Source organism: Schistocerca piceifrons, chromosome 3, assembly GCF_021461385.2.
Source record: "Schistocerca piceifrons isolate TAMUIC-IGC-003096 chromosome 3, iqSchPice1.1, whole genome shotgun sequence".
Classification (NCBI taxonomy): domain Eukaryota; kingdom Metazoa; phylum Arthropoda; class Insecta; order Orthoptera; family Acrididae; genus Schistocerca; species Schistocerca piceifrons.
In genome coordinates, this window is record NC_060140.1 from 287,492,530 (window position 1) to 287,506,678 (window position 14,149).

Here is a 14,149-nt window from a genome sequence, read left to right on the forward strand (position 1 = left end):
TAAATCCCGTACATTGATTTTAAAATGCCCCGTAATTATCTGGTCAAGCATTTTGCTAATCTCCCAACCGTATGAACTTACCTTCATAACCCTGAATAGTTCCTAATAGATTCTAAACTACCTTTCTACATTTCATTACGATGTTCAGTAATTCATTCTTCTTATTACTATTTAATACATCACTAGCTTGAAATCTTTCCAAAATTTTATTTTTGTCCTCAATAACTTCAACATGGTAGTCTTTCTCAATATTATTCTTATCTAAAAACATGTGGTATTAGCACTGATGCAAATCATTAATTGGTTTGCTTTTGTTACTTTATCCTGCATATTCCTGATAAAAGGAGTGTCAACTAACTGGGTTGAGGTAAGACCAAACTAACTTTTTATGTGCAAAATCTAGTAAGGCTTGATATTTTTCCAGACAGTTTACTTCCAGCAGTATAGAAATGTTCAAATTAGGAATGACTAGGATACTGTGATCACATGCTATGGGTGTGATTAAGAAGGTTAACAAAACTTCCTCTGTAAGGGGCTTTCCTTTACACTCAACTGTATCAACTATGTACACCCACATTATGGAGAAAGTAGAGTAGTTATTTTCTGTTTAATATGAAAAAATCCTTTTCAAAACACCAGTGTCACTATCTGAGTCCAGACCAGTGTTCATCTCTACAGATAATGGTGCCTATTCCTGGGGCAATGGGGGACTGTGACCCACTCCTAATCAGGTGGTTTTCTTTTCAAGAAAATGATTTAAAAGTCAGTATTGTGCAGGTTTTCAAAAGGTTTGGAACTGGAACATTTTTATGGCTTCTTATGAGTCGTCATCTGTCTTCCAAAATATTAAAAATACATCATATCCCCCCAGTTTGCTCCCCTCACCCCTCACAGACTATCACATGCAGATTTCCTTCCTCATCCTTCCCTAATCCAATGGGACTAATGACCTTGCTGTTTGCTCCCCTCCCTCAAGCCAACCAGCCAACCAATCCACTTGTCAAATTTTTGGTAACCACTGTCCCTACATGATGTCAATTTTAGAAGATTTTTGGTGATATTGTACTTGACGGTTATAGTTATATTGGGTACAGTTTCCATGACTACTAAATTTTTTTTGTTTCACAGTATTGACTATTTACTACCCTTGAGTCCATTTTTAGATTTCCATTTCCATTTTGGACCCACAGTTATTCCTAAGAGCCCAATCATATTCTCTCTTCCAGGCCCTAAATATCCAACTCATCTAAGTAACTCTGAAGAACACTAATATTATTTCAAGTCTTTGCCAGTCATCTGTTCTTGTACCTGAATAGGCATCCTGTTAATTAATACTTCAATAAGCTGAGCTTTATTCATGTGCCATTTCAGTTAAAGTCAGTATCCCCCCCCACCCCCCCTCCCCCCAATCTTCTCCTGTACAGTCTGGGATCAGTCAGTTGTAGCCTGAGTATTCACTGCTCTGCTTGAGATGAATAATTCTCTTTAATCTCTGTGAGACCAATAATTATCTGTAAACTACTTACTGAAATCTTCCAGGTGTTAAACTTATCTTTATTAAATGTTGCCCATTTAGCTGATCTTCAGCAAATTGTATCCTCCTTTCTGTATTCCATGATTTAGAAAATGCGCCTCTAAATAACCTTAAAAATACAATGGGCTGTATTCCCTTGCCTAGTTTAAAAATCAGCATCTTTTTTGACACTTCATTGCTGCTTTCAAATCACAACTCCTCACAAAAATCTCTAATTTAACTTGGGGTCCTTTTCTTCCCTTTCTTATTCCTCTTTCTTTGCACCTCTCACTAGTACTATCTATGCTCACTTCAAGACGACTACTGATTTGACTGTCTTCTTATACCTGTAAGTATGTCATATCAGTAATTGATCTACCTGCATCTTCTACTACAATTCTTCATCCCTACTTATATAACTTTGAACCTCCTTGTTCCTGGGAAAAGTACAGATTTCTAAATTGTACTTTAATGTTATCAATTATCTATTCTGTCATTTCTCCTTTGCATTTTAATATTTTTTGCTTGAACTTTTAAGCACTCTACCATATTTTCTATCCTTTTAAAGTCCTCTCCATGTAATATGGCATTGTTGGACATTAATGTATCTAAATGTTCTATTAACTCTCCCTCAAGGTCTTTACTTTCTCATCCATGCATTGTTGGACATCCTTCAGTGTCTCCTCAAGATTTTCCCCAGGTCTGCTTTAAAATTACTAAGCTCTTCAGACAACTCATCTATTATATGATTCATTAACTCTTTCTCTGATTTAGACTTCTGAATGTATGCATCCAATATTGTTATGTTATTATCAGTCTTTTCCAAGAGCTGTCATGTGCTTTAATGGATTCCTTTTCTAACTGAGAATCTTTAATATGAATGTCTAAGTGGTTCAATGCATTGGTGATTTATTTATTTATTTATTGTTCCGTGGGACCACATTTAGGAGAAGTCTCCATGGTCATGGAACGAGTCAATACATGAAATTATAACACGATTGTAGAAACAGATAAAATGAAATATAAGAAACATATTCAGGCGACAAGTCGTTAGTTTAAATAAAGAAAATCAAGAATGTAACACTGGAATTTGCTTAATTTTTTAGCTCTTCCAGGAGCTCCTCGACAGAATAGAAGGAGTGAGCCATGAGGAAACTCTTCAGTTTAGACTTAAAAGTGTTTGGGCTACTACTAAGATTTTTGAGTTCTTGTGGTAGCTTATTGAAAATGGATGCACCAGAATACTGCACTCCTTTCTGCACAAGAGTCAAGGAAGTGCATTCCACATGCAGATTTGATTTCTGCCTAGTATTAACTGAGTGAAAGCTGCTAACTCTTGGGAATAAGCTAATATTGCTAACAACAAACGACATTAAAGAAAATACATACTGTGAGGGCAATGTCAAAATTCCCAGACTATTGAATAGGGGTCGACAAGACCCCTGTTATCTTTGGTATAACTTTTGTACAAAGATATTGACTAACCTGTTCCATTTTCTCATTAATCCCTTGCCTTCTTTTATCTGTCTTAATGTTTTGCTTATTCACGAATGACTCCACTCCTTCTTTCATTTCATTTGCTATTTTTAAACTTCTAAAAGCTAAGGCTTGTTCCCTGTCTTCATTCTGCCTGTTAGCCATTTCTTCCATTTTACTATCCTGCCTTCTATTTTGCCTGTCACTTCTTCTATTTTAGGTGACAGTTCTGCCTCCATTGCTGCCCTGCACATATCTAACATTTCCTTAATTTCTTTCAGAGTATGTGCATAGTCAAAGAGGGATCCCCTGGTTTCCATTTTGTGTGACTGCAACAATAACTTCATTCCATAATTTAACAACTGTCCAAACAACAAATTTAATTACTGTTAATTAACTATTCAGTAATCTTGATATTAACTTTCTGCTATCTTTCTTAATTCTGTACCTCTCAGCTCACATGTAAAGGCTGTAGTTAACTTTCTGCTATCTTTCTTAATTCTATACCTCTCAGCTCACATGTAAAGGCTGTAGTTGGAATGCTTCAGGGAGAGACAATAGCTACCTTGATGCGGCTGGTTGTTTGGATCAGCACCATGATCTGTGGTAGCCCTGACTCAAAGCTTTGGTTGTGGCTGGACATCTCAAAAGCTCACCCATTCGTACTATTATTGCCACCTGGACAGAGAAATTCCCCTTCTCCCCAAATGGCCTTCTCTTCTTTTCTTGTGCCTTCATAGTTAACTTGATCTTTTTCTTCTTTTTGCTTGCCTCTTGTTTCTTCCAGTCATATCTTTTCTTTTTCACATGTATCTTCTCTCTTCCAGATTTAAATATTTTTTGGATAATTTTTTACTATTTCATAATTTATGCCCACAAATCTAGTGCTGTCACAGTTACAGTGATTTATCTTTCTTCAATGTGGACAAAGTAATGTAATTAGTTTTTGCTATGTATGTGTGTTATGTATAGTTACTTCTCAATAAGCATCACTACTTCATTTAAGACACCTACACTGTCATGTGAAGAATTGTGTAACTGACACTACAGATTTATACAACTTTTGCAGTTTAATTATGGACACAAAGTCTTTTCTTTTTGTCATGATACAATGCAAATGGATTAATTAAAAATATTACATATCTGTAGTGCAGCTGTGCTGGTTGCTCTGTTAACCAGAGACAACTTCCAACTGCAGCTTCAAACTGGACAGTAATTACTTAGATGTCAAATACCCATTTACAATTAAATGCCAACTGTTACTTTTTTAAAGTTCTGACATATTGTGGGCATTTTTTGAATAATCAGGTCTTGCACCTTCTACAGATACACAGTGTTTTGCCCCTATTCTTTCAAAATATTTCAGTATTCACAGTTAAAATCTGTGAGGTTGTAATATTTCAAAACCAGGTATTAACAAACTGCTTCATTTGAACATCATAATTGATTTCCAGTTGCTAGTTAGTAATATCACTTCATTGAAATAGATTTACTGTAGACAGTTTTCAAAACAGCTTCAGTTAGGTAATTTCAGAAATAAATCACCACCTCAACACATTTACATTCTCCTCAGTACTTTCAACAGATTTATTTCACAAGGCAATACAAAACTGCATAGCCCTGTGATGAAAATATTATGTTATTGAGTATACGTTTGTAGGTAATCGTGGCTAGGTGAGAACTGATAAAATGTTTTATTATCAGGATATAGATTAATCATCCTTTCTGGCTACAATACTAAACGGAGTCTTGACATGGTTGAGGGTATCTTCTTGAAAAGTCTGGCTATAAATCTGACCACAGACCAGGCTGGCATACCTTCCTGAGCGAAACAGTGCCACAAGATCTCTCTTAAACTCCCCCCCCCCCCCCCGCCCCCCCCGCCTCCATGCCCCCCCCCCCCCAAGTCCCTGTGTTGAACATGAAACAAAATGAAAATGCACATTTTGCAATGTGTATAAAAGATGTTGCACATAATAACATAATTAAGTATTTGTTAAATAAACAAAGTAAAGTACTGTGTCATGCCTTATTGGAATGGCAAAATTTGTAGTGAATCAGCTTCCCAGCAAAAATGCTTCAACATGGCCATTGTTATAAAAACTGTCAAACAAAAGCAAACACCTGTGCAATATGATAATGGGGAATTTTAATAGAAAATTAGGACAAAAACTAATGTGATCCTTCAGTGAGCTACTTTGGGTATGCTACCAGAAAAAACAGAGGTGATACATGTGTAGAATTTGCCCAGATGAACAAAATGTTTGTTGTTAACAAAGACCTCAAGAGGAAAAGAAATAGAAAATGGACTTAACCAGTTGTTGTTGTTGTGGTCTTCAGTCCTGAGACTGGTTCGATGCCGCTCTCCGTGCTACTCTACCCTGTGCAAGCTTCTTCATCTCCCAGTACTTACTGCAACCTACATCCTTCTGAATCTGCTTAGTGTATTCATCTCTTGGTCTCCCTCTACAATTTTTACCCTCCACACTGCCCTCCAATGCTTTATTAGTGATCCCCTGATGCCTCAGAATATGTCCTACCAACTGATCCCTTCTTCTAGTCAAGTTGTGCCACAAACTCCTCTTCTCCCCAATTCTATTCAATACCTCTTCATTAGTTATGTGATCTACCCATCTAATCTTCAGCATTCTTCTGTAGCACCACATTTCGAAAGCTTCTATTTTCTTCTTGTCCAAACTATTTATCGTCCATGTTTCACTTCCATACATGGCTACACTCCATACAAATACTTTCAGAAATGACTTCCTGACACTTAAATCAATACTTGATGTTAACAAATTTTTCTTCTTCAGAAACGCTTTCCTTGCTATTGGCAGTCTACAGTTTATATCCTCTCTACTTCGACCATCATCAGTTATTTTGCTCCCCAAATAGCAAAACTCATTTACTACTTCAAGTGTCTCATTTCCTAATCTAATTCCCTCAGCATCACCAGACTTAATTCGACTGCATTCCATTATCCTCGTTTTGCTTTTGTTGATGTTCATCTTATATCCTCCTTTCAAGACACTGTCCATTCCGTTCAACTGCTCTTCCAAGTCCTTTGCTGTTTCTGACAATTACAATATCATCGGCGAACCTCAAAGTTTTTATTTCTTCTCCATGGATTTTAATGCCTACTCCAAACTTTTCTTTTGTTTCCTTTACTGCTTGCTCAATCTACAGATTGAATAACACCGGGGAGAGGCTACAACCCTGTCTCACTCCCTTCCCAACCACTGCTTCCCTTTCATGCCGCTCGACTCTGATAAGTGCCCTCTGGTTTCTGTACAAATTGTAAATAGCCTTTCGCTCCCTGTATTTTACCCTTGCCACCTTTAGAATTGGAAAGAGAGTATTCCAGTAAACATTGTCAAAAGCTTTCTCTAAGTCCACAAATGCTAGAAACGTAGGTTTGCCTTTCCTTAATCTTTCTTCTAAGATAAGTCATAAGGTTAGTATTGCCTCACGTGTTCCAAAATTTCTACGGAATCCAAACTGATCTTCCCCGAGGTCGGCTTCTACCAGTTTTTCCATTCGTCTGTAAAGAATTCACGTTAGTATTTTGCAGCTGTGACTTATTAAACTGATAGTTCGTTAATTTTCACATCTGTCAACACCTGCTTTCTTTGGGATTGGAATTATTATATTCTTCTTGAAGTCTGAGGGTATTTCGCCTGTCTCATATATTTTGCTCACCAGATGGTAGAGTTTTGTCAGGACTGGCTCTCCCAAGGCCGTCAGTAGTTCTAATGGAATGTTGTCTACTACTGGGGCCTTGTTTTGACTCAGGTCTTTCAGTGCTCTGTCAAACTCTTCACGCAGTATCGTATCTCCTATTTCATCTTCATCTACATCCTCTTCCATTTCTATAATATTGTCCTCAAGTACCTCGACCTTGTATAGACCCTCTATATACTCGTTCCATCTTTCTGCTTTCCCTTCTTTGCTTAAAACTGGGTTTCCATCTGAGCTCTTGATATTCATACAAGAGGTTCTTTCTTCTCCAAAGGTCTCTTTATTTTTCCTGTAGGCAGGATCTATCTTACCCCTAGTGAGATAAGCCTCTACATCCTTACATTTGTCCTCTAGCCATCCCTGCTTAGCCATTTTGCACTTCCTGTCGATCTCATTTTTGAGACGTTAGTATTCCTTTTTGCCTGTTTCATTTACTGCATTTTTATATTTTCTCCTTTCATCAATTAAATTCAATATTTCTTCTGTTACCCAAGGATTTCTACTAGCCCTCATCTTTTTAACTACTTGATCCTCTGCTGCCTTCACTACTTCATCCCTCAGAGCTACCCATTCTTCTTCTACTTTATTTCTTTCCCCCATTCCTGTCAATTGTTCCCTTATGCTCTGCCTGAAACTCTGTACAACCTCTGGTTTAGTCAGTTTATCCAGGTCCCATCTCCTTAAATTCCCACCTTTTTGCAGTTTCTTCAGTTTTAATCTACAGTTCATAACCAATAGATTGTGGTCAGAGTCCACATCTGCCCCTGGAAATGTCTTACAATTTGAAACCTGGTTCCTAAATCTCTCTCTTACCATTATATAATCTATCTGATACCTACTAGTATCTCCAGGATTCTTCCATGTATACAACCTTCTTTTATGATTCTTGAACCAAGTGTTAGCTATGATTAAGTTATGCTCTGTGCAAAATTCTACCAGATGGCTTCCTCTTTAATTTCTTAACCCCAATCCATATTCACCTAATATGTTTCCTTCTCTCCCTTTTCCTACTCTCAAATTCCAGTCACCCATGACTATTAAATTTTCGTCTCCCTTCACTACCTGAATAATTTCTTTTATCTCATCATACATTTCATCAATTTCTTCATCCTCTGCAGAGCTAGTTGGCATATAAACTTGTACTACTGTAGTAGGCATTGGCTTCGTGTCTATCTTAGCCACAATAATGCGTTCACTATGCTGTTTGTAGTAGCTTACCCGCACTCCTATTTTTTTATTCATTATCAAACCCACTCCTGCATTACCCCTATTTGATTTTGTATTTATAACCCTGTATTCACCTGACCAAAAGACTTGTTCCTCCTGCCACTGAACTTCACTAATTCCCACTATATCTAACTTTAACCTATCCATTTCCCGTTTTAAATTTTCTAACCTACCTGCCCGATTAAGGGATCTGACATTCCATGCTCCGATCTGTAGAACGCCAGTTTTCTTTCTCCTGATAACGACGTCGTCCTGAGTAGTTCCCGCCCGGAGATCCGAATGGGGGACTATTTCACCTCTGGAATATTTTACCCAAGGGGACGCCATCGTCATTTAACCATACAGTAAAGCTGCATGCCCTCGGGAAAAATTACGGCTGTAGTTTCCCCTTGCTTTCAGCCATTCGCAGTACCAGCACAGCAAGGCCATTTTGGTTAGTGTTACAAGGCCAAATCAGTCAATCATCCAGACTGTTGCCCCTGCAACTACTGAAAAGGCTGCTGCCCCTCTTCAGGAACCACACATTTGTCTGGCCTCTCAACAGATATCCCTCCGCTGTGGTTGCACCTACGGTACGGCCATCTGTATCGCTGAGGCACGCAAGCCTCCCCACAAACGGCAAGGTCCATGGTTGATGGGGGGGAGGACTTAACTAGAATAAAGTTGAACTCAAAATGAAACTACTATGGTAAATGATAAATACATTTTACAGTGTGTGATGGCCGTAAAATACTTTTAAATTTTAATTGCAAGATGAAGAGAGAGAAAAAAATAACAGGCAGAGAGTCAGAAATATAGAGTATAAAAATTTATTTAAGAGTAAGATCATTTATTAGATTAAATTAAGTAACAAGTTAAACTTATAATAAAATGAAGGCTACATAGAAGTAAATGGAACAGGTCAATTACTTAAGCAAAGGAATTTAGACAAAACAAGGACAGATATTGTAGGCATGAAGGAAAGAAAAAATAAGGAAGAAATTAAAGAGAAGGCTAAAATTGCATGCAACTGACAGCAGGAACATGATAGAATGTGCTGAATTACAAAAAAAAAAAAAAAAAAAAAAAGAACTATTTAGATGTGATTTTAAGGGCTTGTAAGAAAATGCAGTGAAAATTTGGTAAGATGCAATTACTAAAACAAGTATGATGAAAACATAACAAAAGCATATATTGAACAGAAATGACATTGTTGGAGAAGATGATGTTTCAATAGAAATGCACGTAGTTGGATGCAATATAATACCAAAGGAATATTTAGAAGAATTTTCACTAGGTTTGTGAAGTAAGACAGTACCTCAAAATTAGAACCATTTTGTAATTGTTGCACTTTTCAGGAAAGGGGACAGGCAAGAAATGATAATTATAGACTTATCAGCATCCTGTTTATAATGTGCAAGGTATTCACTAAATAATCATCAGGGCATAAAAAATAATATTTAATTTTAATTAGGAAAAGCAACAATCTGGCTTTAGAAGATATAATGCATGAGCCAGTTGATGGGCTTGAACAAAGTTTTCAGGGTTCCCTAGATTTTGAGGAAGCTTTCAGTTCAGTTCAAATATATCAGTGCTACAGTTCCCAGTAGACTTCATGAGAAGAGAAAGAAAGGGAGAGAGATACAAAGAAAGAAAGTCAGTCAGAGTTGAAAGAGGAGCCAGATCAAGGAGATACCATATCACTAAAGCTCATCTCTACAGCTCTGGAGCAAGATTTCAGATTCTTAAACTTGAAAAATAAAGGTGTAAAGTGTGTTAATGGAACATATTTAGACCAACCTTGCTTTGCTGATGACTTTGTCCTACTCAGATCTAGTGCAGATCAATTTGAATGATTTAATACAGCAGGTTTGAAAGTTAGTCCTGAAAATCAATTATAAAAATGCTAAAATAGTAACTAATAATTGAAAAGAATGTCGTACAAATTAACAGTGAAATTATGGAACCAGTTGATGAGGACAGGGCAGTTAAAAACATTTGCAAGCAGCGCATGTTATTCTTGTTCAACTAAAACATCTAAAAACATAATATAATTTCAGCCAACTCTGGTTTGTTTAATTCTGCCAACAAACATAAGAGAGTTTTAAGAGTGAGGTTTGCAATGACCAACTATGGAAGTCATCAACTTGGCTAGATTTTTGAAATAACCAGTAGCTCTAATGATAGTTCTCAGTAGAATACCTTTGTTATGGCTTTTAGGCTATTTGTACAATGTCAGAGGTCGAGAAGCTCAGTCTGTAAGGTTCTTCATGGCATTATAAAGTAGACCAAAATTCTTCAGTAACTCGCAATGTAGGTTCTTGAGCAACAGTGACAGTTTGCCGTGAAAATGTGTTGCATTAAAGATGACTGTAGCACTTTTCATCTTTAGAATAGACCAAATTATTTGAAGTTAAAGTTAGTGATATTTATATTCTCAAATTCTTGCCTAAAAACGTAATTATTAATAATAACCATTCAAAATAATGATTAAAAGTTGACTATGTTATGTATTATATGTAACTTGGTGATGTGTCTGAATATTTCAACTACTAGACCTGACTGTATTTTATAATTTATATGTAAATCTGATACTACAATTATCAAGACCTGAAATAAATTATGATTTGGAGACAGATTTGTATCTGTCTGCACATTTAAAACTAGATTGGTTTGTTAGTACCTGCTTGGAATAACTTTCCTTATTATTCAGTTTTGTTACTGAACTGTTACTGTATCAAGTACTATCATACATCATACCACCGATACAAAGCAAGAAAAATGTTTCCGGTAAGAAGAAATATTTAATATCTCATGTAAATTTGTGTTAGAACATCTTTTCTGAAAGTATTTGTCTGGAGTGAAACCTTATATAAAAGTGAAATGTGGATGTTAACCAATGCAGACAAGAAGAGAAGAGGAATTTTTGAAATGTGGTGATGCAGAATAATGCTGACAATTAGATGAATGGATAAAATAATTACTGAAGCAATACTGAATTGAATTTGGAGAGAAAAGAGTGTTATGGCACAAATCAACTAAAAGATGGGTTAATTGAGCCACATTTCTGAAGCCATCAAGGAATAATCAATCTTATTATGCAAGGAGAAGTGTAAGACAGAGACCAAGGATTGACTACACTAAGCAGGTTCTGGTAGGTCTACATTACAGTAGTTATGCAGAGATGTAGCAGTGTTCACAGGATAGACAGGCATGGAGACTAGTTGTTAACTACAACAAGAATAAGAACAACAACAACAACAGCAAAATTCAGGTTAAATCATGTTCCCAAATAATTACAAATAAGTGTTTGTATGGATTCATATATCTGAAGTCTGCTTATTTCCACTGATGCATAGATTTTTGTATCTGAAGGTTGCAGAAATGAATCTTGCTTATTTTCCTCGGGATGAGTTTCATGACACCAGATTTTCAAAAGTTCACAAAGCCTTGCTGAAGCTGATATGCCATTAATTTATTTTTTAGTTACTTTGGGAGAATATTTTTCATTCACATTATGTTTGTCCCAAATTGATAAGAGTAACTGAGACAGCCAAGATTAACTCATTATACCTTCTGTTTGTAGTATTTCACTGAAAAGATATTACGTAACTAGAACTTCTGCACATTCATTTATCTGTTGCAGATCTCTGTGTTTGGCATGTGCACACTTGCACAGGGAGGAATCTCAGGCTAGGAAATATATTGTTTTTCACTTACCAATAGAGGATTGATACATGTGAACAGAATCACATAGTGGAGAACAGTTAACACTAGTTTTTGAACTCTTGCTCTTTTTCTAGTAAAAGTACACACATTCACACACACAACCACCCAAACGTACATGCTCATGGTAGGGGTGGGACTTATTATTGAATATCGTTTATTGAAAGCACCCATGTTTATATATCAGCTATGCTGTTGTTACTGTGAAACATTCTATGTGGGCATGGTAGGTAACCAACTGTCCACTTGCACGAATGGCACTGCCAAACTGTGGCAAACCATGAACTTGACTGTCCATTTACCGAAAATGGTGTGCACCACAGCACAAATGACTTCAGCAGCTGCTTCACTGTGCAAGACATTTTGATATTCCCTTCCAGCACTATTTTCTCTGAACTGCAGGTGGGAATTGTCTCTCCAGTATAGCCTGTGCTCTCACAGTCCCCCTGGCCCAAACCTCAACTACTTCTGTCTACACCACTCCTTCCCCATCCAGATTGCGTATTGCCTTCTCCCACCACTCTTCCCCATCCATATTGTGTATTGCATTCTCCTTCAACTCTCCCTCCCCTTCTCTCTCTCTCTCTCTCTCTCTCTCTCTCTCTCTCTCTCTCTCCCTCTCCCTCTCCCCTTCTATCTCCCTCCCTCCCCCCTTCCTTCCTCTTTCATCTTTTTCCCATCCATATCCCTTACTCTCTCCTCTATCTCCTCCTTTTTCATTACAATCTTCCTATCCTTTCCTCCCCTCCCTCTCTACCCCATATTTGCTCTACCCTTTGAACTCCCTTCCTCTTGTTGTGCAGCATCTTTTCTGAGCCGGCTGGAGTGGCCGAGCGGTTCTAGGCGCTTCAGTCCGGAACCGCGCGACTGCTACGGTCGCAGGTTTGAATCCTGCCTCGGGCATGGATGTGTGTGATATCCTTAGGTTAGTTAGGTTTAAGTAGTTCTGAGTTCTAGGGGACTGATGACCTCAGAAGTTAAGTCCCATAGTGCTCAGAGCCATTTGAACCATTTGGGCCATCTTTTCTGAAAGATCTGCCCCACACTAACCTGCTACCCCCTCCTTGTCTCCTGTGTCCTTTTCTATGCCGTCCCCACCTCCATCTACCCAGGCAACTGCTTTCAACAATCAGTGTTCAATAACCAGTCTTGCTTCTACCATGGATGTGTATGTTTGGGCGTAAGTGTCGTCGTGTGTGTGGATGTGTGTACTCTTACTAGAGAAAGACCAAGAGCCTGAAAGCTAGTATTAACTTTTTTCTGTTACACCATTCTGCGTGATGTACACCACTCCTTTAGACATCAGTGGTGCCTTTTCCTTAGTTTATGTATGTTTCCATACATGGATCGCCATTATTGTTAAGTATTGCTTTTCGCTTTGTTTGTAACTGTTAATAAAAATTTTCCTATTGTTATTGACTGAAGTGGAACTCTTACATGATAGTCTTTTTGACTCATCAACTAGTAAAAAACACAGAGAGATGTAATCAAAGAGTCTCTTTTATGTAATTTTTTAATTTTAATGGCAGTTGTAAGCAACAGGCTCACTTCTCATTTAGCTAGAAATAGTTAATTAACTGTATCATGACAACAACTATGTGAATAGCTACTGGCTAAAAATTGCTGTTTTGTAGTTAAACTAGAAAAGAATGTAATTTTTTGAAAAGTAATTTTTGTAAAAACTGTCAATAGACGTAATCACCTCTTGGAATTTTAAGTTAAAATGGTCGATTGAAAACAGTCTTTTGTAATACTTATGATTACTGTGTTCTTCTGACTCATCATTTCATATATTGTCTGCCACATCAGATGTTAATTATCTTTGATGTTGCACAATCTGTGCTTCTCATTAACACAGGTATCACATGGTTCTCAAAGTTTTTATTTTTATTTGTATTTCAGACCTTATGAAACAACACATTTTCCTGCTAGAGACTGTGGGACAAGTAATGTGCCTACTGATATCTCAGAGAGTAACACTGTCTCACAGGATCCCAAATCTGAAGAAGATAATGAGAAAATTATGAAGGTACTGTACAAATGAGTGATGTTTTACTATATGATGCTACTCTTTTGCAATCAACAACTGTTATTAAACACACATTAACACTGGTGTTTATTAGTATAGTATCAGCTGTTTACTAAATCTGATTTTCTTTCACTAACAAATATTTTGGTCACCACTTATATCATCATTATCGTCATCATGTTTGGATGCTGCTCCATCATGTGTGTGTTCTGCACATATTTCTATAATTTAATTATTTGTTGTTCCTGGCACACTCTGGCCCCTCATTCTATACTGTCAGTACAAATTGTATGATAATTCATTTCAGTCCATTTCATGTCCTTTTGAAGGTGGCTAGTGACTGTGCTGTGCCAGGCAGTTAACAAAATATTTGTGGAAAAGAGTAACATATAATTAAATTATGAAAGTGCAGCTTTGACCACTCTAGCTTTTGCTTTCATGCAGTATATGAGTCCTTCTTT

At 37.1% G+C, this 14,149-nt stretch overlaps 1 protein-coding gene across 1 annotated transcript in view; it reads left to right on the top strand.

The window, feature by feature from the left end:
* The window catches only part of LOC124789733, a 451,761-nt gene that overhangs the window by 290,290 nt on the left and 147,322 nt on the right, over positions 1–14,149 (top strand). Inside the window, exon 7 of the mRNA XM_047257185.1 lies at positions 13,562–13,688. Coding sequence (XP_047113141.1) covers positions 13,562–13,688 — 127 coding nt within the window. The remainder of the gene's footprint in view (positions 1–13,561; positions 13,689–14,149) is intronic.